The sequence below is a fragment of the Eutrigla gurnardus genome (assembly GCF_963514095.1).
Source record: "Eutrigla gurnardus genome assembly, chromosome: 6".
Taxonomy (NCBI): Eukaryota; Metazoa; Chordata; class Actinopteri; order Perciformes; family Triglidae; genus Eutrigla; species Eutrigla gurnardus.
In genome coordinates, this window is record NC_139920.1 from 317,600 (window position 1) to 344,540 (window position 26,941).

At 41.7% G+C, this 26,941-nt stretch overlaps 1 protein-coding gene across 1 annotated transcript; it reads left to right on the plus strand.

Annotated features, from left to right (window-relative positions):
- Positions 1-2,710: 2,710 nt before the first annotated feature.
- LOC311015251 (uncharacterized protein) lies at positions 2,711-26,941 on the plus strand (the record flags this gene model as incomplete). The annotated part of the gene is made up of 12 exons (XM_084012380.1): positions 2,711-2,804; positions 2,965-3,031; positions 16,775-17,152; positions 19,450-19,634; positions 20,980-21,048; positions 21,203-21,289; positions 21,643-21,729; positions 21,863-21,916; positions 24,280-24,449; positions 24,972-25,036; positions 25,354-25,448; positions 26,591-26,941. 12 exons carry the CDS (start codon positions 2,711-2,713, stop codon positions 26,704-26,706), a joined length of 1,467 nt encoding a protein of 488 aa, XP_083868506.1. The 3' UTR covers positions 26,707-26,941.

Consider the following 26,941-nt stretch of genomic DNA (forward strand, 5'->3'; position numbering starts at 1 on the left):
GCCACATTTGGAGGAGCCTTCGAATTTAGACGAATTGGGACAGCCTTCGCGCAGCTCTGTGACGTAAGCGGCCTTCGAATGCAGCCTCCGAAGGCTGCAGACCCTGAATTGGGACACAGCTAATGACTGATCAGACACCCAGCTGCCAGTTTGATGCTGCTGGTGCACTCTGGGAAGTGTAGTTGAGACCCATTCCTGAGATTTAGCTCAACACACATACCTTTTCTCAAGTGTGTATTGAGTGAGTTTTAATATTAGCCTGAGGCTACATTGGCAGGTTGGCAATAAAACATCCGATAAAACCCAACAACAGAATGGATCAGAGGAAATATGCATTTGTTTATTTACAAGGTTGTGCTGTGCTACATATGTCAATGACGACAGAAAAAATATACATGAACAGCTATTGCCCTGCAACACCCTGAGGTAAAAGCTTGTCCTGAAACAGTCTGGTGTTGGACCCAAAAGCAACTCGGCCAAACACCACAGAGGATAATGAGAGCGATCTCCGATCGGAAGTCAGCAGGTACACGGGGGCAAAAACAGTTCAGAAGTCCATGTGACAAACAGGGATACTGACAGTGATGACTGAGGAGTCCGTACGGATCAATAAATTCATGGTGAACGGGAGACACAGGAAAACGCCAGGGAGCCGCGTGAACCGGCAAGCAGACACCTGGGCCTGTACTACGAAGCAGGATTTGTGCTTAGCGAGGTAACTTAAGCGTTAATTTGGGGTTTTCCGTCCTACGACGCTGGTTCACTCCTTACCGGGGTAGATCGCCATGGTAACTTACGCTGTGGAGCTAACCTGATCCGGAGCAGGTTATAATTCTGATAAGAGATCAACGTGGAGAAAAACACTGCCTACTGACCAATCAGCTCTCTTGGTGCGCGGATAAGAAAAAAGAAGAAGCTTGGTGGATTGTGAGAGGGTCTCGTAGGAGAACTATAGAGTGTAGACAGACATACTTAACATCTACTTTCACACGCCTCCATTCTGGCTACAATTGAGAGTCTATGTCAGTCTGGCATTTGATGCCCATTTACCAATTCACACCAATTTAATTTGGCAGCATTAATGAAGCATAACATTCTTAGCCATTAGTTCAATGCCATTTGTTTTCTCTCACACAGCCTCTCCTCAAAACATGACATGGTGTTGGACCCAAAAACAACCAAAGTGGGAGTACAGTGGTGAACCAGGACAGGCTATTTAGACAGCTGGCACAGTTTAAGTAGACATCTTAGAGTGACTGAGTTTGTGGTTTAGAGTTGCACATGAAAATCCTGTGGGCATAGTAATAGTCCGTCTCTATCTTGGTCTGTGTTTCTTTGATAGCTCCTCTATTCTGTATGTCTCCCCATTCTCTTTCACATTTTCCTCTTTTTGCCTTTTTGCTACACTCTCTTTTTCTTTTTGCCAAAAAGACAGCCCTACAGCGTAAGCATTCGCTCTGCAATTCCTGTCCATGAATAAAAAGGGGGACTGGTTTTCTGGCAGGCCATCCCGTCAGCAATCCTGTGGCTTTGGCATCTTCAGAAAGAGAGAGGGAAATAAAGGGTGGGAGAGAAGGAGAGAGAAAGGAAGAGGGAGTGAGATTGTCAAAGATGTCAAAAGTTTATCCACATGCTTCCAACTGAGGTTCAGCTCCAGAAAAGTTCAACTCAACCTTGTAATCACCTCTTCTAACAGCCTCTGGACACGGTTCCCTCCAGCTCTCCAACTTCCCAGATCTGCCTGGTACAATGAAAACCAGGCTCAGAAACTTTGTGCACACCGGATGTATGTATACATACCCCCGCCACATGATTATTTATGTTCAGCAGAAGTCTGCCCTTATGTCTATCTGGGTAGAGCATGCAGGAGGCAGTAATCATGCAGACACCAGGGTTGTGTTTTTTGGTCAAAAACAATCTGGGAACCCATCAGCATATATATTTATATATATATATATATATGTATATGTATGTATATGTATGAATATATATATATATATATATATATATATATATATATATATATATATATATATATATATACATGTACTTTGTACTAGTGTCACGCCGGTGAGGTATTGTCTCGTCATTTCCTGTTTTATTTTGAAAATAACTCCCCTCTCGTTTCAGGTCACTTGCCCTTCCTCATGTTTCCTGGTCTGATGTCATCCCCGATCCCTGATTGTTTTCACCTATTGCTCGTTATCCCTCTGTGCATTTAAGTCTGCGTCTCCCCTTGTCTTGTGTCAGTTTGTTACGTATATCGTCATGTCAAGATCCTTCGTTCAGTCACAGCCGTCAAAGAGATTCTAAGTTAAGATGGTATTTTTGTTGTTTGTTTGTAGTCTCGTTTTTTCCTCCTGTGGAGTGATCTTTTGTTTTGCACTTTTTACACCTTATGATTTTTTTTTAAATGAAGACCTGTTCATTCTGCCTCTGCATCTGAGTCCTCCCTCCTTGCCCGTAACCTGACAGTACGAACTGGCCAGTAAGGACACAGCAGAGGCAAAACAGCAGCCACGTCATGGATCCAGCAGCCTTTTTTTTATGTGGCTCTACACATGAGCTCTGTGAGGTGTCTTATAAACGTCGATGTCTCCAGGCAGAGCACAAGCATGCTGACGGAGAGGAAGAAAGGGAGTCAGCCCTGACAAGGGCAAGGGATTGAGATTACCAGACCATGTCTCAGTCCTAGCCAAGCTACCAGCCCATGCCACAGTCCCAGCCAGGCTACCAGCTCATGCTGCAGTCCCAGCCAAGCTACCAGCCCATGCTGCAGTCCCAGCCAAGCTACTGTCACGCCGGTAAGGTATTGTCTCGTCTTGGTTTTTGTCTTGTCATTTCCTGTTTTATTTTGAAAATAACTCTGATGTCTGATGTCATCCCCGATCCCTGATTGTTTTCACTTGTTGCTCGTTATCCCTCTGTGTATTTAAGTCTGCGTCTCCCCTTGTGTTGTGCCAGTTCGTTACGTCTATTGTCATGTCAAGATCCTTCGTTCTGTCACGGCGCGGACTCGGGGAAAAAGGAGGTGAGGACCCAAATGCAGTGGGGGAAAAAAAAGGATTTATTTCAATTATAAACTAAATACAAAACAAAACAAACTAAAACAAAGTATCAACTAAGAAGTCCATAAAGGCAAAAACGGCAGACAAAGAAACACTTACAAAATTTAACAAAACACGAAGGGGCTCGGGAGGCAGGACACAGGAACACAAATAATCCAAATAACCGGGGTGGTGCAGCAAGCAGGGAGTGACATAATACAATGACGTGACAGCGAGACAGGGGGAACATGCAGACTACATACACAGGGAGGCAGGGAGCTGACGAGGGACAGGTGAAACACATTAGGGCAGGTAGGGTAATCATCACGAGAGGGTGGGGGAGTCAAGACAGCGGAAACATCAAGGACCAGGAAGTACAAGACAGGAAATCACACAGGGGACAAAATTACAAAATGAAACAGGAAATCGAACGAGGACAAAACACAGATCGTGACAACTAGGGTCTTGACTTGATCCCAGTGATCATCACCTATCAGTACAACCCTATCGCCTTTCCTCTCATTTCAGATCATAGGGAGTTGGCTGGGTAAAGATTCTAATGATTCAGATATTTGCAAACTTGCATACAGTAACTCCAGGTAATGTTGAGATACATTTAAGTTTGCAGTGCAGTGTGTGTGAATAACTGCTAAAATAAAACAGAGTATAATGGGCTGATGAGCACTGTCACCTCAGGATCACACTGAATAGTGCCATTGATGTTGCTGGAAATGAACAAGGAAGAACCATGACTATCAAGGTTTCTATTTGCCCGATGATACTAATTTAGACATGTTTAAATCAGTATTGTAGTATTACAACACAAAGCTTATGTAACTCACAGCTTCCCTGATATATTAATACAATATTTGAATAAAAAACACCTACATCTGTAATGCCCCTTGTTTAGGGATTCAAACATAAATCACAACATTCTTGATTTGAATTTGGATGGGCACTTATGTTGAGCTGATACATTAATTATCAATACAATCAAGCCCAGTCTCCCTAGAAATTTCAACCACATTCAGTCCTGATGTCTAAAGGACCAACATGAAACAGTTGGTGAGGGCTTTCCAAAAGAGCCCAAACAGCCACTACAAATGTATTATGAGCATTTTCTGATTTGCTAAATTTATGGTTAAGCCTGAATTAGCTGTAGGCAACCAACATGTTTTGGTGTATGTTGTTAGGGTATGTCACATACTCAAACAACTGATAAAGTCTGGTGAGTGCAGGGCTAACAAGGGACAGCACCAAGCACCGACGCTGTATTCTGCTCCACTTTGCAGTCTCCGCCAGACTTTATATCATAGGCTTGATTTAGGAGTGGTTTCAGATGCGATCCAAGCAGATGTAGGGAGGGGGATGGCGGAACTTGAAGAGAGAGCAGAGTGAAGAAAAAAAACAAGCACCCATAGAGCAAGAGGGCTGTAACACCACCTCCCATAAGAGCAGACATATTGTTTATCATACACTATATCACTATATTGCCAAAAGTATTCGCTCACCTGCCTTGACTCGGCTATGAACTTAAGTGCAATATAGTGTACTTGCATGTGGCATAGACCATTGCCACCCAGGGTTCGTACAGCTCAGAGACCAGAGACAAAGGTTGACCGTTCTTAGGGGTTCTTTTATTTTTAATTTCTTTCTAAAACACAGACACACACAACCGCCACCACGCCCACCTCCACATTAGACCATAAAGAGACAACATTCAGAGAAGGCACAAAGTCTCATTGAGGATTGCATCTGTAAGGCACTGTCTTCCCTCTTCACAATATGCTCCACCACGACTCTCTGAACTTCAGGTGGGCTGAGATCATGTGCAGAAATGGCAGGAATGTTTGAGATTTCACTGTGTTTAACTACAGGTGGGGATTTGTCAACATCTGATTGAGCAGCTTTAACAGGGAAATTACCTGGGGGAGACTGGACTGAAGTTTTTACTAACTCCTCCTTCTCATGCGTAAGGGGTGTAAGATCAGTGATGGACTCGCTTATTTGGGACATCATGTCTTTGATAACCTCAGCATAATCCCTCCCACTCAATTTAGCAAGCGCTCTAAGTTCAGCAAGATATGATTTAGTTGTGGTATTTCCCTTAGCCCATGTGTAAACACTAGCAAAAGACTGTACAAAGTAGGCAATCCCACTTTCACTACCTACATTTATAAAGAAATAGCGGTTCTAAGGTTTCAACTGCATTTGCTGTGTTGAACTCAATAATTATGTTTTCAAAAAACATCATCTTCTTTTATGATTCTTTTAATGGAACCATATTGTTTTAGAAAATCCACAACCTCTCAACCTCATCTTTTTCATCCCCCACTATTCCACTGACAATGACAGCGTTCTGAATTTTAATGCTGTGCTTCTGGACTATATCTATTTTCTTTTGTTGTCACAAAATCAATTTAATGTTGCTGTAGTTTCTTAGGCAAACTCTCCAAAGATGTGATAGATTGGTGATATCTTCGGAGTCAGGCAGGTGGAATGAGAATGATCTTTATTTCAACAGAAATCAAGCCTACGTCCGAAACCGTGCGTGCACACCCGGTTGTTCCGAATCCCTGGCAGAGTCCTTCCTAGAGTCTCTGCACCTGTTCCACCTGGGAAGTCCTTTCTTGCTCTCGGATCTAAGGAAATCCGACTCTCCTAACCACATGTCTGTCTTTTAAAGCCCTCTACTTCCTGATCGGCCTTCTTCTCGCTCATCCTGACACCTGAGTAAATTTATCCTTGTCCTCTCCAATGGAAGAGCGAGGTTGCCAGGCACTCTATCCTAAAGCTATATTTTGTACTTATAAGGTCATGTTTTGCTCAGCCATTTCGGCAGCAAAATGATACTTAGTTACTCCCTTATATGGGCTATATGGCTAAACACCTTCACACACACCTTGTGTCCAGGTTTCACCCTGTCTCTTTTTTGTTCTTCAAGCCTTTCTAGCCCCTGCTCCTGCTTTAGCCTGTCGGAGACATACGTGAATATACTCCAATGTAGATTAGTCAAATATTTGGCGTACGCCTTCTTTTTGTCTTCCAAAAGGGATAGACTTTGAGGATGGTAGACCGTTACTAAACATTGCTTGATTCCCAATTTCTGTAGAATTAATTTTACCATTTTATTCACAACCTTTTCCCTGTTATCTGAGGATAAAAAACAGACTGAGCATCCTTCCGCTTGGTAGGATAGGCCTCAGGCCATTGCGAAAATCTGTCCATAACAACTAGCATGTATCTCTTACCTCCGGTGGTTTTATCATATCATTAAAGTACATGACTAACTCACGCATGGGACCTTTCAGAGTTGGAATGTAACCAGGAGACTGTGATAGTCTCTTAGTCTAGGCAAAGTCAAGATGTATTTACCCTAATTCAAAAGATTTCTCTGACTGTAATGAGTAAGGACTGTCACAGGATAACCCATTGTTACTGCTGATGCCTTTTCATAAATCAAATAGACTTCCACCATTGCTCTATGGCACAGTGGTTACCCCAGTTCCACTTCTGAGTAAGCAGTGGAATAGTAGGCAATGGGTTGAGGACTCATTCCTGTACCTGTTGGCTGACAAAGAACTGCACGTGCAAATTTACCCCCAGTAGATGTGGATACGTAAAGCACAACATTTTTAGAGTAATCTGACAGTGCTAGTGCTGGGGACTCCTATCTGATTAATTGTTTTGAATGCCAAGTGGCCATCCAGTGTCCAAGTGAGATTACAGTGGAGCTTTTTCTGTGAGGATACAATTAAAATAGAGACGTAAAAGTCCACAGGTTCCCACTGAGAACTAACAAACTGTCTCTAACATATCCCAATCCTCTGCCCCACGGCGTTTATCTCATTCTACAATTAGAAACCAATACAGATATCACAATACAGCTATTGAATCAACTAACGTTGAATCAGACTACACTCATATAATGAAATCACTGTAAACGGGTATCCAGTGATTACCGTCCGTCCCCTGGTAGACCCTAGATGCTATGCTCTCTCTCCCTGGACTCTCGCGCCTCAGGTGGAGAGAAAGAAAAACACAAATGGTGAGATACATTTTTTTATATGTCACATCAAGTCACCTATAAAACAGAACGACTATTATTTCGTCCATACTAAGAGTCAGCCAAAAATGCCACTTTTTAATCACCATCCAAATAATATAAACATTACACCTATTCAGCTTATTACAAAATAATAATAATTTTTTTATATACTTTATTCACCTTAATATGATTACCAAACACCAGTCATGCGCATGTATATCAAGTAGAATTAACGTAATCACACGTCAATCAAACAACACAGTACAAACTTGAAGGCGCTCGCTCTGTGTTTGCGCGTTCACCTAGGCCTGCTCACAGCCCCTCCTTTCTCTCTCTCTCTCCGTCTGCTCCACGCGCTCACACGCTCCGGTCTCCTCTCAGCGAAAAAGAGAGAAAGAAAAGAAGCAGAGGCCCATTTGCCAGTCATAAGTTAACACTTTTTACCTGCCAACAGTCAAACAGGTGATGAAAACTTTACCTTGAGTGAAAAATCTCAACGGTCCCCGACAACTTTATCCATTAATTCATTTCAATTTAACCATTTGCTCTGAGGATGTGGTTTCAGAGCAAATTTGGTAGCCTATGTATGTTTTGATTTTGATCATGCATGCCTAACCAAACAGCTTACATATACACACTCATGTTAGTTCCTTCGGTTCAATGTTAGACATACTACTCTATCATACATTCAATTATTACATGCCTTCAGATCTGAAATGGTTTATGTACTTACATTTTGCATCAAATCTGTTTTACGGTATTCAGGCCATAAAATATTGATTTATCCAATTCGACTGTTCCCCCCTTGTTAATGTTTTTAATTTTTTTTGCATCTCATGATAAGTGGAAATTACAGTCTATAAAGAACACTTCCCCGTCATTGTCACCTGCCAATATCCAGATTGCAAATCCAATGAACTGAACCAAGAGGCGCCCTCCAGTGGGATGTCATGGATGATGGGCATTTGATATGCATCAGGCAAAGGCTGTGTGGAGCAGGCGTAGGACGGTCCCCCGTCGGAACAGGAAGGGGCGGCGAGCGGACTCCCGGACGGCTGCGTGGAGCAGGCGTCGGACAGTCCCCTGTCGGGACAGGAACGGGTGACAAGCGGACCCCCAATAGGCTGCGAGGAGCAGGTGTGGGACGGTCCCCCGTCAGAATAGGAAGGGGCGACGAGCTGACTCCCGGACGGCTGCGTGGAGCAGGTTCCGGACGGCCCCCCGTCTGGACTGGTGTCGACCAGGCCACCGACTGAAGACCACTGGCAGGTGTCGACCGGGCTGCCGACTGAAGACCACTGGCAGGTGTCGACCGGGCCGCCGACTGAAGACCACTGGCAGGTGTCGACCGGGCCGCCGACTGAGGACCACTGGCCGAGACATGGGCTAGTGGCTCGGCTGTGACTGAGACATGAGCTGGAACTGTGGCATGGGCTGGTAGCTTGGCTGGAACTGTGGCATGGGCTGGTAGCTTGGCTGGAACTGTGGCATGGGCTGGTAGCTTGGCTGTGGCTGAGGCCTGGGCTGGTAGCTTGGCTGGAACTGTGGCATGGGCTGGTAGCTTGGCTGGAACTGTGGCATGGGCTGGTAGCTTGGCTGTGGCTGAGGCCTGGGCTGGTAGCATGGCTGGAACTGTGGCATGGGCTGGTAGCTTGGCTGTGACTGAGACATGGGCCGGTGGCTTAGCAGTGGCTAAGGCTTGAAAAAAAAGTTTGCTAGCAGCAATTTGGCGAGCCCTGCTAGCAGGGTTGGTCACAAAGTCCCGATACCAACGTATAATTTCATGCCCATTGACTGCTGGGTCCTTTTTTGGTCGGTTCATTCTGTCACGGAGCGGACTCGGAAAAAGCAGGTGAGGACCCAAATGCAGTAAAAAAAGATTTATTTTAATATAAACTAAATACAAAACTAAAACTAAAACAAAGTATCAACTAAGGCAGACCACAAGGGCAAAAACGACAGTCAAAGAAACACTCACGATATTAAACAAAACACGAAGGGACTCAGGAGGCAGGACACAGGAACACAAATAATAATCCAAATAACCGGGGTGGTGCAGCATGCAGGGAGTGACAATACAACAATGAACCGACAAGACACAGGGGAAACACACAGACTATATTCACAAGGAGGCAGGGAGCTGACGAGGAACAGGTGAAACACATTAGGGCAGGCAGGGTAATCAACACGAGAAGGTGGGGGATTCAAGACAGCGGAAACAACAAGGACCAGGAAGTACAAGACAGGAAATCACAACAGATTCCATTGGTAGTCCTTAAACATGACAAACCAGTTTTGAGACCAGTTAGCAGAGTAGCAGTCTTACACATTTCTCTGCACCTCCATTATAGCATTCACCCACCCAAAACCACATAAGAACTGTGTCTATCCCCCCGACCACTTCAATTAACTCAGTCAAACAGAAGAGGGATTTCACAAGAAAACCTAATAAAAATGAGCACTTCTGATTTAGTACAACAAAATAGGAGATTTAAATGTGGATTAGATCTCTCTCATCTAAAGCAGTTTTAATCAATGATTTAATATCAGATAATCATATTGATTTATTCTGCCTGACTGAAACCTGGCAAGTGTGATGAAAACTGTTTGCTTAAAGGTCCCATATTATACTGTTTTTCCATCAATTTCACACAGCTGTCAGAGGTCCAACCATACTGTATCCAATATGCATTGCCCCAAACCCATCCGTGGTCCTGAATTTCAGCTGTCTAAAAGTTGCTTAAATGAGCTCTGCTGAGCTCTCCTGAGAACAGGCTGGTTCTGTGCCTGCACCTTTATTATTATTTTATTATTTATTTGTTTATTTAAAAGGGACAGTGCACATCAATTGACATTTTGTCATGTGGGATGTAAAAAAAAAAAAGAAAAAGTAATTAAGTGGACAGTTCTGCTGTCAAAGCTGGCTTTGAACCCTGTACCTCTGCACCGTAGGCAACTACGCTAACCGCTTCACCAAGAGTCCCACACACCCTACAGAAGAAGTTTAGCACGTCTTTTATGGGTGAATGAGTTTACCATCAGAACCGCTAACCACCACACGTGAAAGTTTGGCGAGCACTGTCATTGGACCAACCTTATGTCAATCTTGTGTTCTGTACAGAAGCCCTCCGTCCTCAGCCCCCACCTTCCAGCTCCCTGCTCTTCACACAGACTGCTCTATCTCCTCCGCCTGCAGGCGGCGCTGTTGAGCTCTTTTAAGTGGATTTAGTGTATTTTCTTCCATAAAAGAGATTAAAAATATATATTATAAATTATTTGGTTAAAGTTTATTTCAACCAGTTACTCTTTCTTAAAAATATATTGATCGTTCTCTTGCCTCTCAGAAATAGAGGACCAACCTCATCTGCCTCTATGGACCAGCCTCCACTCATGGTAGACATATCAATCCATTACAATTGATGTATATAGCTCAACTGGTAAAGCAGCTGCCTTTTAATGCAGAGCAATTCTCTTGTATGGGTTCAAATCTCAGTGGAGATTTTTTTTTTCTTTTCTTATCATCATTATGATCTCTGCTATATATATATATATATATATATATATATATATATATATATATATATATATACACACACACATAGTTTTTATGCCCCTTTTTTTTTCTTTTTAAGCACCTGCCCCTCCAAAGGTCTCAGCACCGGCCTGCTGGAGATATAAGTACATACAAAAAAGTATTGAACTGTATGAAGGTGTGTGTCTATGAGAGAGAAAGAGAGTGTGCATGCATGTGTTCCGAGGTTGCCATGGTGACAGAAAGGTGTGAAGCACATCCAATCTCAGACAAATGACTACAAGCAAAAGCTTTACATGGTCAGAACCGTGAGACCTTCCTGAACACATAGATGTGTTTTAATTAATCAAATAGCCTAAAATACACATTCAACAAATAAATAAATTCAATTCATTTTTAAATAAACTAGAGCCATTTATTTTTCGAAATAACCAACTCGTCACATCATAAAAATACATTACACATTCAAATAAAATAGCCTACAATACACATTTTTTTTAAATAACCAACAACTCATCACATTTAATAACTTATCAACACCAGACCAGAGCATTTCAATTTGTTGTTGTTGCTTTAGATCTCAGCAGAGATCACTTTTTTCCCCACTATTTTTGCATTTAGGGAGGGGACTTCATTTTTTCCCGAATCTGTAACCAAAGACTCTTTTCCATTTCAACAGATTTGCCATCTTCCAGGAGGACCTCGAAAATGTGTGGTCGTCCATCAAATGGTTCGGCCCCCATTACAGCAATTGTGGCCTCAACGCTGCAACTGGCAATCTGAGGGGAAAACAAACATTATCTCAACAGAGAAAGCCAGACATAATTTCAACTAACAGTAAAATGCATAGAACAATAGAAAAGTAAATGTGGAATTTTATTCATTCATATGTTTTGGATGTTAAGATTCTAACATGTAGGCATGGTGAGTTGCTTCTACTTAAACCAAGTTTGGATCCTCAACTCAACTGACATCAGAGGTCACCATCAGGCTGTCCCTGCCTTCCCTCCCATCATAAACCATTTCTATGTTTTTAAATATTTTCTGTTTTTCTTGCTGTCTGTAAACAACATCTACAGATTTTTATCGGTGGATGTGAGGGTCTAAGGGCAGAGGATTTTGTTATGATGCTATGTAAAGTCCTTTGAGACAAACTGTAAAAATGAGGTATACAAATAAAATTAACTTGCCTTGCCATCAGCCTGTCTTTGTCATTTACATACAGCATGACTTAAGACCCAAGAATCTGCTGTGTGTTTTTAATGTCAGAACTCACTTGCAGCCCTGCAGCTAACAGCTGTGTCTATGACATCACAGCTCACCTAACAGTAAGAAAATGAACCCAAGGCCTACCTCCATATCTGTAAAGTTCGTTGTTTGCAAACGAAGGCCGTATGATGTTTCAGATTTTGTGACATGACTGATGGTGATCTCTTGGCCTGCACTCACTTCCCTTATGGCCATTTCCCTCCACAGATTCACCACCCTGTCTGTCTTGGTCTTGAAAAATAAGAAATACTAAAGCAATGCAATGATGAAGCAATGCAGAATAAAAGGCTAAAGGCAACCCACCCAACACTAGACGTCATTTGGACGTTCTTTTTTGGGCTAAATCTGGTCAGTCCGTCATTGCCTTGATTTAGCCCAAAAATAGACGTTGAAAATTGGGCTGAGTTTAGTCCATCTGATTTGGTCCAAATTTAGCCCAAAAATAGACGTTGAAAATTGGGTTGGGTTTCGTCCGTCTGATTTTGTCCAAATTTAGCCCAAAAATAGACGTTGAAAATTGGGCTGCGTTTAGTCCGACTGATTTGGTCCAAATTTAGCTCAAAAATAGACGTTGAAAATTGGGCTGAGTTTAGTCCGTCTGATTTGGTCCAAATTTAGCCCAAAAATAGACGTTGAAAATTGGGCTGCGTTTAGTCTGTCTGATTTGGTCCAAATTTGGCCCAAAAATTGACGTTGAAAGTTGGGCTGCGTTTAGTCCGACTGATTTGGTCCAAATTTAGCCCAAAAATAGACGTTGAATATTGGGCTGCGTTTAGTCCGTCTGATTTGGTCCAAATTCAGCCCAAAAATACATGTTGAAAATTGGGCTGCGTTTAGCCCGTCTGATTTCCCCAAATTTAGCCCAAAAATAGACGTTGAATATTGGGCTGCATTTAGTCCGTCTGATTTGGTCCAAATTTAGCCCAAATATACATGTTGAAAATTGGGCTGCGTTTAGTCCGTCTGATTTTGACCAAATTTAGCCCAAAAATAGACGTTGAATATTGGGCTGCTTTTAGCCCGTCTGATTTTGCCCAAATTTAGCCCAAAAATAGACGTTGAATATTGGGCTGCATTTAGCCCGTCTGATTTGGTCCAAATTTAGCCCAAATATACATGTTGAAAATTGGGCTGCGTTTAGTCCGTCTGATTTTGACCAAATTTAGCCCAAAAATAGACGTTGAATATTGGGCTGCTTTTAGCCTGTCTGATTTTGCCCAAATTTAGCCCAAAAATAGACGTTGAATATTGGGCTGCGTTTAGTCCGTCTGATTTGGTCCAAATTTAGCCCAAATATACATGTTGAAAATTGGGCTGCGTTTAGTCCGTCTGATTTTGACCAAATTTAGCCCAAATATAGACGTTGAATATTGGGCTGCTTTTAGCCCATCTGATTTGGTCCAAATTTAGCCCAACAATACATGTTGAAAATTGGGCTGCTTTTAGCCCATCCGATTTGGTCCAAATTTATCCCAAAATAGACGTGGATTTACCTGTAAACATATGTTGGAACTGGATAAAATGCTCTTTAATTTCCCACTCCTACACCCAGTTTTTAATTTTGCTGTGTTTCTGTATTATGATTTCAGAATCAATAATTGAGGAGATCAAAAATAAATACAAAAACTCCAGCAAGGAAGGGGGGAAACAAATTATCGCTAAAAGAACAACTGGGAAAATTCTAAAAAATACAGGCTGCAGAGGGCTGCACTGGCGACCCTGGGCTTTTCAAAGAGGCAAAGTCAAAAAGCTTGACTTTTGAAAGAAAGAAGAGCAACAGATTATCTGTGGAATGTGTGACTGTGTGTGTGTGTGTGTGTGTGTGTGTGTGTGTGCGTGTGCGTGTGTGTGGCTGTGGGTGTGTGTTGCTCATGTTATTTACCTGCTGGAATGGATCTACAGTTTTTATACTTCATGTGTTTTTTAAGTGTGAGAGGTGCAGTTCCCAAGTGTAAATGCAATTGTTTTGTGTAACCCTGAATAGATTTAAGATGGCAGTTTTAAGCAGTGCTCTAACTATCCTTTTGTTTGCAAGAGCTCTATGAGTGTGTGTGTGTGTGTGTGTGTGTGTGTGTGTGTGTGTGTGTGTGTGTTGGTATGGATGTGGGTGGGCATGGAGGATGAAATCTTGATGTATAAATTGACTTTGAAAAATTGACTTGACTTCATTAATGAAATGTATATAAAATCAACAAATATTTGTATTATATATACTATATTGTGTCTTTGTGATTATTTGCAGGATATGAATTGGTGAAATGATATCACTTAAAAGTGGGACAAAATTCTATTGAAATTCTCTTTATTTTGAGAAGTAATGCACGGAAATCAGATCTTGTGTCAAAATAGAGCATGACTTTTTTCGAAAGAAAATGTAAATATTAGTAGAGATGAGAATGTCCGGTAACAGGGTGGACATTTTAGCCCTGTCACGTTGAAAAAATTGGTAAAAAGGAAAAATCAAATCATAATATCCTGAGCTGGACCTATTTAGTTTCCTTTGAGTTCAACAACTCTTCCTTCAGATGAAATATTAAAATTATAGAAATTTTTACATTTTTTGATATACCAAGCTGAAATGGCACTGAATAGTATAGACAGGGTCGGTTTTCACAAAATCAGAACCCCGAAGGCATTTTGTGAATATTTATAATATACAACATTTCTAGGGGTATCTAGGTGAATCCAAATCTGCTGTATATGAAGCTCAAAAATGCCCCAAAATGCCTAAAAATTGAGAAATCCAACATGGCCGCCGCCAGGCTGAAATCTATTTACCAGTGTATCTTTTTGACTAGACAAGGTAAAATCATGAATTAATGGCTTTTGTAGGTTTTCCTACATGAGCAATCTGATGGCATATTCAGATTTGAGATGTAATGTGAAGAAACTGCTTAGATATTGCAAAAATAGTGGTTTAGTGAATAACTACTCAGCTATTATTTTTATTATTAATAATGTTTTTTATTATCAGGCTTATTTTACTTTGTATGTTTTGAGGTCAAATGTGCTGTAATGGAATTTTGGTCACCCCCAATATCACCCTCAAGACTAACTAGCTAATGTTAGCCAGCTAGTTGCTGGCTAATTGTTACAGGCTCAAATGAGCTAGCTAATTGAATACATATCGATGTCTTAGACTTTGCATTTGTATTCTAAGAAAACTCACACTAGGTCTGAATTTGTCAATTGACAACTGAAGCCATGGCTGAAGCAATAGACTATACCCAAGAGAGCTTAATCTCATCAAAGCCACAGTTGTGCATCATATGCCAGGAAAACAATAAGCAAAATCTCATGACAGTGAGTAAGGATGGCCTCCAGTCAGCTGAGAGCTCCGGTAGAAATTACATAATGACATTTTCCAAGATGCAACTAATTGAATTACTATATTGGGGATGACCAGGGTTCCAATACAGCCAATTTGACCTCAAAAGAAAATACAAAGTAAAATAAGCCTGATAATAAAAAATATTATTAATAATAAAAATAATAGCTGAGTAGTTATTCACTAAACAACTATTTTTGCAATATCTAAGCAGTTTCTTCACATTACATCTCAAATCTGAATATGCCATCGGATTGCTCATGTAGGAAAACCTACAAAAGCACATTTAATTCATGTTTTTACCTGTTTAGTCAAAAAGATACACTGAAAAAAATGATTTCAGCCTGGCGGTGGCAGCCATGTTGGATTTATCTAGTAGGAATGACCCACATCTTGGCGGTAATGCACGGGAGCAGCTAATTGGTCACTCAAAAATAAAAAATTCAAAAACCTGCAGGTGATTGGTGAGTGGAGAAGGAGAAGGGCGGGTTCATAATCTAGGCGCATTTGTGGGTGAGCAGCGGAGGAGACACAAGTAAGTTTTGGCTTTCTATAATTTTGTGAATAATGTGGATAATAGCCTACAATAAATGTGTGTTCAACGGAAGTTTGGTCTGGTTATATTGCTAATGTTAGCGCCATACAGGGGTCGACAATATAAATGGCCGGTGGCCCGGTCGTACTTTTAAAACCGTCCGGGCCACCAGAACGCTCCAAGCACTTGCCCGGTGGGGCCAGCATGGATTAAAGTTCTCCGTTGCTACCACGGATTTCCGTCATTCAAACTTAACAGTGGCGACTTGTGAGATCAATGTAGATCGGAGGAGAAGTGTTGGCTGATTTTTATTGACAGATTGTCTACAGCTAATGGTGTCGTTAACAGCGTTTGCTCCTGACCAGTGCAGTGACCCACACGGGGCGGGATCTCAACACGGAGCGGCGCTAAAGTTTAGCTGCTTAGCTAGCAAGGACTCGTCGCGCTGCTACGTTATCAACTGAGTTTAGTCAGCACGTGAGAGCTCGTCTGACACGGAGAGTCTCCTGTTGTGTGCTACATGTAAGGGATAATGTATAGTTCGGAGGTTGTTAGGGAGAAATAAACCCCGACAGGTTGTATGGAACCCCGACGCGAAGCTAAGGATAGCCGCGTTACGTAACGCGGCTATCATTAGCATAAACGCCGCCCTGCTGCGGAAGCGGTATAAATACGTACAGTGCATTAGCTTCGGTGGTTGTCCGCTAGCTCGAGTCTCGGATAGCATCGCTTATGCTAGTCTGCAGCTAGCTAACCAGCCATGTCTCCTCCACGTAGCTCACTCATCTTTCCTGGATGCCACAGTGTGCAGGCCAGGGTAACAGCTCAGGTAGCCTATTTAAGTGTCCTACGAGACAACGTAAGGAAATGGTGGATCGATGTTGTCAAGAGGAGCTACTGTGGAGAGTTCAAAATCACCACCAACACCCGTCTCTGCAGTGTCCACATTACCCCCGATAGTTACAGCACAGCCACCGCCATTATGTGCCCGCCACAATCTTCTCCGTCCTCGGAGAGAGCACCTGCTGTCGGCGGGACAGAGCTACCATCACGGCCGCCGGCATTACGTGCCCGCCACCGATCCTCTCTGTCCGCCGACAGCGGCTGCTACCATCACGGCCGCCGGCATTACGCGCCCGCCACCGATCCTCTCCGTCCGCCGACAGCGGCTGCTACCATCACGTCCACTGGAGAGAGAGCACCTGCTGTCGGCGGACGGAGAGGATCGGTGGCGGGCGCGTAATGCCGGCGGCCGTGATGGTAGCAGCCGCTGGCGGCGGACGGGAGGATGCAAGCCGGGGACGGAGAAGATCATGTGCCCGCCACCGATGCTCTCTGTCTCGCTGACAGCAGGTGCTCTCTCTCCGGTGGCCGTGATTACGTGCCCGCCAGTGTCAGTGTGTGCTTATGTTATAAATATTGTATTCGTATGAGGCTGAGCACTGGCTCTGATGGCTCAAACAGGTAGGGCTGGGTCCTTCAAATGAGCTATCAATGAGATTCCATTGTTGCTGTAGGCTACGTCCTTGTGCAGCACACAGAGCCCCCCCCCCCCCCCCCCCCCCGCGGTGGGCGTGGTTTCAGCGCCTCTAACTGACACGCCCCCAGCGTTTCACAGCAGAGAGAAGTGCTTGTTTTTCCATGATTTTGTGACCCTATTTTATATACTTAGCAATTTTTTTCATCTTTCAAATTTGGCTCAGTGGTCAATGATGCATGTTACTGTGGTGTGACAAACTCATAACACATTTTTTTTGCCGCTTTACACGGACTTTAACATAAACATCCAGAACAGTTTTTGCGCACACAAATCAATTACATTAAATCACAGCCCGAACAACTCTAATAACAACAAAGAGCAGCACTTTTTCCGGCTTTAACAGAGCACGTTGTGGACTGACAACTTTACCTGCGGTGCTGAAAACCCGCTCCGATGGTGAGCAGTATTGGCGAACCGAACCAGTGTGAACGGATAAGCCAGCGGCGCTGAGCAGGGGTGTGTTGATCTGATGGTGTTCACTGTCTGATAACTAAACAGGTCCATCACTCAACAAAATATAGAGAAATGTCCCACAAAGCAACGTTACAGGACCAAACAACAGTAACGTAGTAACTGGTCGTGTCTTTGGCAACTTATATGAGGAAAATAATACCGCATTTATACGTGGAGAAGTGTCTGTCAGCCTGTCGGTCCGATCGACTCACTCTTATCAACTGTCTGTCGCAGCGATTTTTCAATGATCTTTCCCCCCGAGCCAACAGCCTCTCTCTCCGCCAGTGAAAGAGTCAGACAGCGTCCAGTTTACTGATGGCGATTATGTAATTATGTAATTTAGAGAAAAAACGTCACTTTGTCACTTTCCAGGATGTTTGGTGGGTCAGGATCTCAATCACAACACATTATAACAGCATCATGATTATAAACAGTCAGTGGTACATGTTTAGATTAACAGGAGGACACCAGGAAACACCTTGAAAAAAACACGTCATCACCATGACGCGTACCGTCACGCCGCTTTTGGAGCTGCAGCGGCGGTTTACTGTGTGAATTATACTCTGGTTCGTCTTTTACGCCGGAGCTGCTCGGCTCTGTGTGAACAACCAACGGCGGAGAAGTGGTGAACCGCTGCTGCGGAGATAATGTGGAGTCTCTGTGTGAAAAGTGCGTGCGTTGTTGTTTCTGAGATGCGTCCTTATTGCACAATTTACAAATTGCCTCGTCAGTATTTACCGCCTCTCCCTTCTCGTTAGCTCGGAACGAAATACTGCCACTAAATAAATTATATTTAATATTTAATCCTTATCTCCTATATAAGTGCATTGTATTTTTTTTAATGATGGTATTGAAACTGATACCGTTGCTATTTTTAAGACCCCGCCATATACCTTATTACTGTATTACTGCCCAACCCTAATACATGTTTTACTTGTAAAGGTACTAAATTATCTAATGATTTCAGGACAATTCATGTCAGAAGATGATGTGCCATCAGCAAAGCAATCAAGTGAGTATGAATACATTGCTTGACTCTATTACAAAAAAGATTTTTTGAAAGGCTTTTTCCAATATGCAGTTTTTTACAACATAATTTGTACACCATGATGTATGAATCTTTACTGTATTATACCTAGGTAAAAATTCCAGTCTGGAGGCATATCCAAAGCCACCAGAAATAAAGAAGAAGACTCATGCCACTATTGATGATGCCACCGATGGAGGTAAGTTGAGTGGGCTATCCTAATAGGCCAGGGTTCAACAGAAGTGTGTCAAACTATTATCAATGATATTGTTGGGATGGATGACAGATAATTTTATATTGCTGTGTAAACAATCACACTGCACACATATTACTTGAATTCAAAGCTTGGATACAAGTGAAGTTATCTGAATTGGTGTCATATATAAGTTTCATACATGGTAATTGAAATTTGATTACAGGATCCTCCATGGACGAGTTGGCAGATCCATGCTCAGGTGACAATGGAGCTGAAAATCCTAGTACCAAGATCTGTTGTCCAAGCCCTGTTGGGGTCACCTGTGTGTTGTGAGTCCTTATTATTATTTTATATATATATACTTTTGTTTTTTGTTGAACTTAATTTTCTTAATGTGCTTTTCCAGGACTTAGGACAGTCGTTTGTTGATACTTTGTTGATTTTTTGTGAACTTTGAAGACTCCTTTTTGTCAGGAAGGAACAATTTTTTTTCTCAGTTCAGTGCTTAATCAATTCAAGTGTGTTCCTGTTTTCCTGTTCAACATGTGCTCTTGTGGATGTTATAGGGCAGCGATCCCACGATGGGAGTGATATAATCTACTCCACTTCTCGGAGTCCCTCACCTGCGGGTGCATCTGCAAATTCATCTCCCAGACATGGTAAGATGATCATACAGACTTGTATATAGATTATTCATTAAGTGTGTTATGATTTTATTTAATGTAAGCATATGTTTTCAGTAGGGCTGGGACAATATGCTTTTCTCCGGATTCAATTCTTTTATGATTTTTTTGGGTGTCAGTTCGATTTAAATTGCGATTCTTCGATATTGCTGATTTTTAACACCATGATGATGTTTTTTTTTTTTTTCGCAAACGGATGTTACTAGATAGTCAAAAGTCGATAATCTCCTGAGCAGTATAACAATCAGAATGCAATCGCCTATATATTCAAGAAAGAAAAACGAACATTGAAATTTTCTAAATATTTCTCATCAAAACAATGAAAAACTGTGAATAACTATGCACAACATATTTCAAGGTGCACACAAGTCTTATGATCAAAGAAAAAAATATTTTTAACTATTTTATTTCCACTGTTACACGCTATGAAAATGCATTTAATCTTTACAAAGTATCTACAGTAAATACTATAACTGCCCTTTGTGAAAGTTTGCCCTGTAACAGAGAACAACTATGAAGTTCTTGTAAATTTGCCCTGCAATTAGTCTTGAAGGCACTGACAGCATGTGTAAAGAGCCTGCTCATTGGTGCTGAGCAGCTCTGAGCAGGCATTTCACGCCTGCAAGTCAGTGCTATGGGAAGCAAATTTTAAAGATTTTTCGAGTAGCCAAACCTGGGCGTATGTCTGTCATTGGCGGCTTCCTTAAACAGTAAGAAGCGTAGAATTTTTTTTTTTTTTTACAGAATTTAGCTAGAGCAAACGGTTTATTTTCTGCAAATCATTTGCCCATTCACTCAAGTTAAAAATATTGAACTCGAGCGAATGACTCGCGCAAATGCCGCAAGTAAAAACAAATACTCCAGCAGGCAAACTTGAGCGAGTAGAGCGGAGCGAATATTTTTCTCGCATCCGGTGTGAACGCAGGGCGATGAGCAATGTTGATGAAATCTCATGAAATTATCCTGTCTTCTCCGGCCTGTTTAGACATGTTGCGCTTGACGCTTGTGAGAATCTGACGATTACGCCAGTTTTTCCCGTTTTTGGATAGGACAAATGTTTTGTAAGTGCCAGTCATTTAAAAATAAGTGCTATTTTGATCCCGCCGGTGGGATTTGGGATTCAGAGGGTTTACATTTTTTGATTGATTTTTGAATAAAAACATCGATTTAAAAATTGTAAAGCAAAAAATCATGATACTTATGTGAATCGATTTTTTTCTCCCACCCCTAGTTTTCAGTATACATTCTGTGCATATATAACATGCAGCATGTTTCTGTCTTCATGTCCAACATGTGCTCCTGTTGGTGTTATATACAGTAGGACACGGAGGGTACTCCTCTTCTTTATCACCTGTGATACCATTTCCTGAAACTTCAACTCCCAGACAAGGTAATATAATCAATTTGTTAAAAATTAGCAATTGCCATACATAGTGTAAACACCTTATGTGTTGCTATTGTGGGAATATTGTCCATTGAGAGCATGATGAGCATTCTAAGCATGTTCCTGTCTTCCTGTCACATGTGTTCCCTGGGTGTTACAGGGAAATCCAGATCAAGAAGAGAGCGCTCCGAGTCCCGTCACAGGAATGATTCATCTGCCACCAGAGGACAGCCAAGATCTGGACAAGGTAAGATTGATCAGTTATAATATCAATGCTTAATGCAGTTATGATACTGCAACTTTAAATCAGAACTAATTTTAATCCTGTACTTTTCTATGAAAGTTACATTATAGTAACATAATCGATCTAGTTAAAGTAATAGCTGTATACAATGAAAATTTCACAGTTATGAGTAGTTTTTAGTGCGCATGACTGGATCACCCATCTACTGCAGCCACAATCAAAGCTAGTTGACTGACCCAATACGGCTGTCTATGAGTTGTGTATGCGCGTAGTGATCCACCCCCTTGGCCTATGTACTATGGGCATTCTAAGCATGTTCCTGACTTCCTGTCACATGTGTTCCCTGGGTGTTGCAGGCAAATCCAGATCAAGAAGAGAGCGCTCCAAGTCCCGTCACGAGAGTGATTCATCTGCCACCAGAGGACAGCCAAGATCTGGACAAGGTAAGATTGATCAGTTATAATCTCAACATAACACAAGGAAGATCTATGTGTGGGCATATTATTATCAACCCTATTAACAAACAGTGCAGTATTATCTCACCTGAATTTGTTATTACTCTCTGAACAAATGTAGAACTGCCTCAGACACCAAGGACCCCTTCGGATCCATTTCCAATGTCCATGGCCAGTAAGTAATTTGTCTATAATTGTGCTATAGTAGATATACATGAAGCTACTGTCTGTGTATTTAGCTGCATACTGCAGGCCGAGACCAATGTTTCCACTACGTTCATTTAGCAGTGGCGGGCCGCCATTCCTTAATCCTCACCGCCGCACCTTCAGATTTCTTTTCTTTTGTTTTTATTGTCACAAATACACCACCGCGGCATGTCTCCACCTTCAGCAGAGTGCTGCTGGGTTGGGTACTCGCGAGTAATAAGGTAAACAACAGACAACTATCTCATGGTTTCTGCTACATGTAACTGATCGTGGCACCGACTTTGCAAAATAAAAGCATCAATAAGGAAGCAGGTTATTACAGCCCATACGTTTAACACCACATGTCCGCCACGTCTTAATAAAATCCTAGCAGAAACACTGGAGACAGTAGAATGAAACATTTGTGGACACAAATATAGAGTTAACTTTTATGGTCTGAGCCATTAAAAGTAGGGATGCACGATATTGATTTTTTGAAGCCGATACCGATATCGATAACTTTCTGCTCCTCGGGACCGATACCGATACCGATAACCGATAATATTGTTATTCGTTTTTGAATGTATATTCAGATCAAATTCAGGTCAAAAACACTAATGACTAAGCTTAGGTAGATTTAGCATAGCTTTGCCTTTTACCAAACACCTAACCAGATGTATCACAGTGACATGATAATTATTACTATGAACAAAAGAAAGCCAAGAACAGTTTTGACTCTTCAATAAAATGACAATATTTATTTTTTTCAAATAAATATGTAAGTGAGTCAGTCAGTCAATGACAACTTTCCCTGAGCAGCATGGGATATGCACACACAAGTGCTGCTACATTAAACTGTTGGTCCTGATCCACACAGAAATGTAAACTACGGTAATAGGCAGAAATATCAGCAAAGCAACAGCCACTACTGCGGATGTGATCCCCTCCATTCAAGCGCTGACGCGACTGCTAAAACAAACGTTACCAACAGACCACGGAGTGAAAACATCAAAGGAAACCCCGTTAAAAGCAGTGGAAACGCGTTTTGGTGACATCGAGGAAAAGCCACTGTATTATCTCTCAACTATATTGGACCCGAGGTACAAGGACCGCTACTTCACCCGTGCATCAAAACGCTAAACTACGGGCTCGCTGCTTCTTTAGCGGCGCCGGCGTCTTCCTACGCTTTTAACACACCGTCGTAGCGATGGTGATGTGCGAGTTGACTTTTAAGGTTGGATGTATTAAAGCTCGATGTCTTTTTCCCTCGTCTTGGAACTTCTGCATTGCATTTGTTACAAATGGCAAACGATTCAGTTTCCTCAGAAACTTTGAAGTAGTCCCACAGTACAGACGCCATGCGTGTTTGTTTACTAGTCTTCCTCCTCCACTCGCTCGCAGCCTCTACGTCACAGCCAGGCATGAGAAGGGAGCGCTCGATTTGTGGATTAACTCCCTCCTCCGAAACCTGTGATACCACAGTAACCACATCACATGCTAAACGGGAGGCGCCTAGAAAAAAACTAACGTCCCTCATCCCAATCCACCCGCTGTTTTAACACAAACATCCTATCTTCGGATTATCGGAGGTATTAATAATTGTATCGGATTTATCGGGTTGACGTCATAATTCCTATTATCGGGCCGATAATTATCGGTCCGATAATTATCGTGCATCCCTAATTAAAAGTTAATATGCACAAAAGAATCCATTCCCGCAAGCTGTTCCATAGACCAGTAATTCCCAACCTTTCCTAATTCATGGCCAAATGTTTGGGACAAAGTCGGTGAGAGTCACATCATTTGTGCCATTACATTAACTTATTTTAAGTTAACTTGCTTGGTTTGTCTTAGACATTATTCCATCTTTGTTCTGAAAAGTGCATGCACAGACTATCCTGGGTTAGTTTGAGTTTGGATTATTTTGTACTGATCAGTTTAGTTTTAGTAAGAATTAGTTATTTGATCATATAAAATCAGTGTGTCACAGCATTATTGACAACTGTAACAGCTGCTCTCAAACCTCTGCCAGATGTTATTTTGATATTTTGACATCACTTTTACAATGTTAGTAGGCGGAGGCATGTTGTCCAGTCTTGATACAGCGTGTTTGAACAAATTGCTAATGCTCACTGTGTTCTTAAAGTGACAGACATGAGGTGTGGAGTGATTGAATTGCAGGCTTCATGGATGTTTGTGTTAAAATTAATTAAATTAAATTAATTAAAATAAATGCATTTTACAAAGTTGAGGATACTTGATTGATCTTGATCTGGATTTGAGAAAACTAGCTGGCACTAGTTTTCTCAGATGGAATTAACACTCTTTTCAAATGTCATTCTACTATTTTAGAGTTCCAGAAATGTGTCCTGAAAAAGTTGGTGGAGATATTGCAGGAGGTTAAACGAATTGGGGGGGCTGACCCCATTGCGTCAACCTACCACATCACAAGGATGGAGAGTATGGAAGAGGTGGACGCCATGGAGGACAAAATAAAAAACGATGACGAACGACAAGTTCTGGTAAAATAAAATTTTAAGATGTTTGACATCATGTGTGGTAGACCAGAGGTGGGCAACCATGTCTTTTTGATCTACTACTAGATCTGAATAGATCTCTGGATGATCTGAAAAACCCAGACAAGGACATCTGTCTTAAATTTCAAAACCAATTAGTTGCCATATTTAATAATAATTACTTGATGCGGCCAGGATGACCTATCATTATCAAACAAATGCAGCACATAGCTGATCTTTATTTAAAAGTAGGATGTTAAAATATCGACCATACCATGTCTCCATTATCACCTGTAATTACTCAGCCTTAGTAGTGTTGGTGATTTTCACTCTTGTCTGCTCTGATTGCAATAATAGATCTGTACAGCCTCAGAAAAGGGCACGGTAGATCCCCAAAAGGTTGTCCACCACTCTGCCTGCTGGTGCAACCCACTTCCAGTCATTATACAAAATTTTATAAATTCTGGCATGCAAGGTGCTGTAAATGTATTAATATATTGAAAATATATTTACTCCTTTTCTCTGTAGATTACCCAGTTGAGCCAAGTGGGTGGCAAAAACACCAGAGATTGCACCATGAAGATCATGGACAGGTATTGTTGGGTATATAAAAACAAACCACACATTAGAATCACAAGCAGTCATTTTTTCAGTTCAGATTCTGACAGTGATGCCTGTTGCATGACTCCTCGTGTCCTTGTCACCTCTTCTCATTTTTGCTGTGATCTACAACTCTATATGTCCTTCCTCCCTCATCTCTCTCTGCACTTCTTTTTTCCTCCCTATCTCCATCTCCCTCCCTCAACATATCTATCCCTTCCTACCTCCTTCCATCCATTTCTCCTTCACCATCTCTCTCCTCCCTTAAAAAATAGACTAACTGTAGACACCTCATATGCTCATCTTTCAGATTGATGACCAACAATATCATGGCCATGTTTAATATGAAGGGCCAAGGGACCAAGAGGGCCTTCAAGCCAACACAGCTGTACCATGTTGTGATTGGTATGCACAAATTATATTTTTAGGTTGACCTTTCTGTCAATAAAGTTGTGATTTTGACTGGCCATGAGCTCCATGAACAGTTTAGTGCACAACTCAAATAAATGGCAAACACTTGTTGAGTGTTCAGTACAGTGGTTTGGGAAAACTAAACAGATAAGATTATATACTGTCACAGGTTTCCCACGCATCCTGGAAAACATGGTAAATCTGGTAAATGGAAAAACATGGAAAATTTAAAAAACAGTTAAATGTCCTGGAAAAACTTGATTTGCCTTGTTTTTTTATCCTTCCTTTGCCTCTCTATGCAAACAGGTTAGAAGGTTTGCACATGCATGTCTGTTGCCATGCTGTCTTGGTGGGTAACATTGACTACATTTACAGTCAGTATTCGGGTTAAGGTCAATATTTCGGTTTCTGAAAAATTTTGAATAACCCGTTGATACCCACATAATATTCAAGAGGTAATATTATCTTCCTTGCTCCAAAAGTGTGGTTTGGGTTTTTGCCATGTTTACAAGTAGTTCCTGGACTCAAAAGTCTAAGATTCCTTGTGAATAGAGCATGCACACAACACAAATTAATATTCCTTTCTATGGGGATATCCCGATTGGCGTATACATGACCAAATATTGGGGTTAGAAAAGTAGTAACCCAGTGGTCATATTGCATATTCTGTTTTTTCAAAAGGGTTGTTTACATGGCCGTCCGCAACTGGGTTATTGCTAATATTCCGGTTAAGAAAGGGTTATCTGTCTGCATGTAAACATAACCAATGAAAAACAGCAATCTAGTTGGCGCAGCTCCCCATGTGATTCTACCAGCCAATCAGTTTTACATGTCTGATGGCAGTAATCCACCCCTTCTGCCATTCTGCATCTTTCAGGATTCAATCTTCTTTGTTTGTCTCATCCTGGGGCACTACAGATGTCCACCATGTTCACTCACAGTACAGCTAGGGAAGAGACAAGTTCACTGTTAGCAATTTTACACTTCTCCAAAGAATGAATGGGAGGTAGCTGAAAATGTCCTGGAAAATGGTTTCAAGCTAATTTAATTAAATTTAAATAAATAAATAAATTAATTAAAATATTAATTGTCTTATCAATTGTGTTGGTAAAACATGTTTTTCTTTGTCATTGCAGCTGCAGTTAAAACTTGGGACAAGAAGGCGACGGAGCACGATGTTTCAAACGCGGTTGCTGACCATCTCAAACATGCTCCTGGGCGCTCGGGTGGTGGCGGCTACAAGGCCAAATGAGCCAATTGGGCTGACTTTTTGTTTTGTTTTTTGTTTTTTTGCATGCTGTTCCTGCTTTGTTATGGGGTAGTATTTTTTTAATAAATGTTTGAATTGTTCATTTGGGTTTAGTGTCTAATTTTTAAAACAAGTTTAGACCGTCTGTGTCTTTTAGACGACCTGAAGAGACGGCTTTTCAACTTTCACTTTTCAACCAAATATAGACCATACAGAGACGTCTCTGCAGAGACGTCTT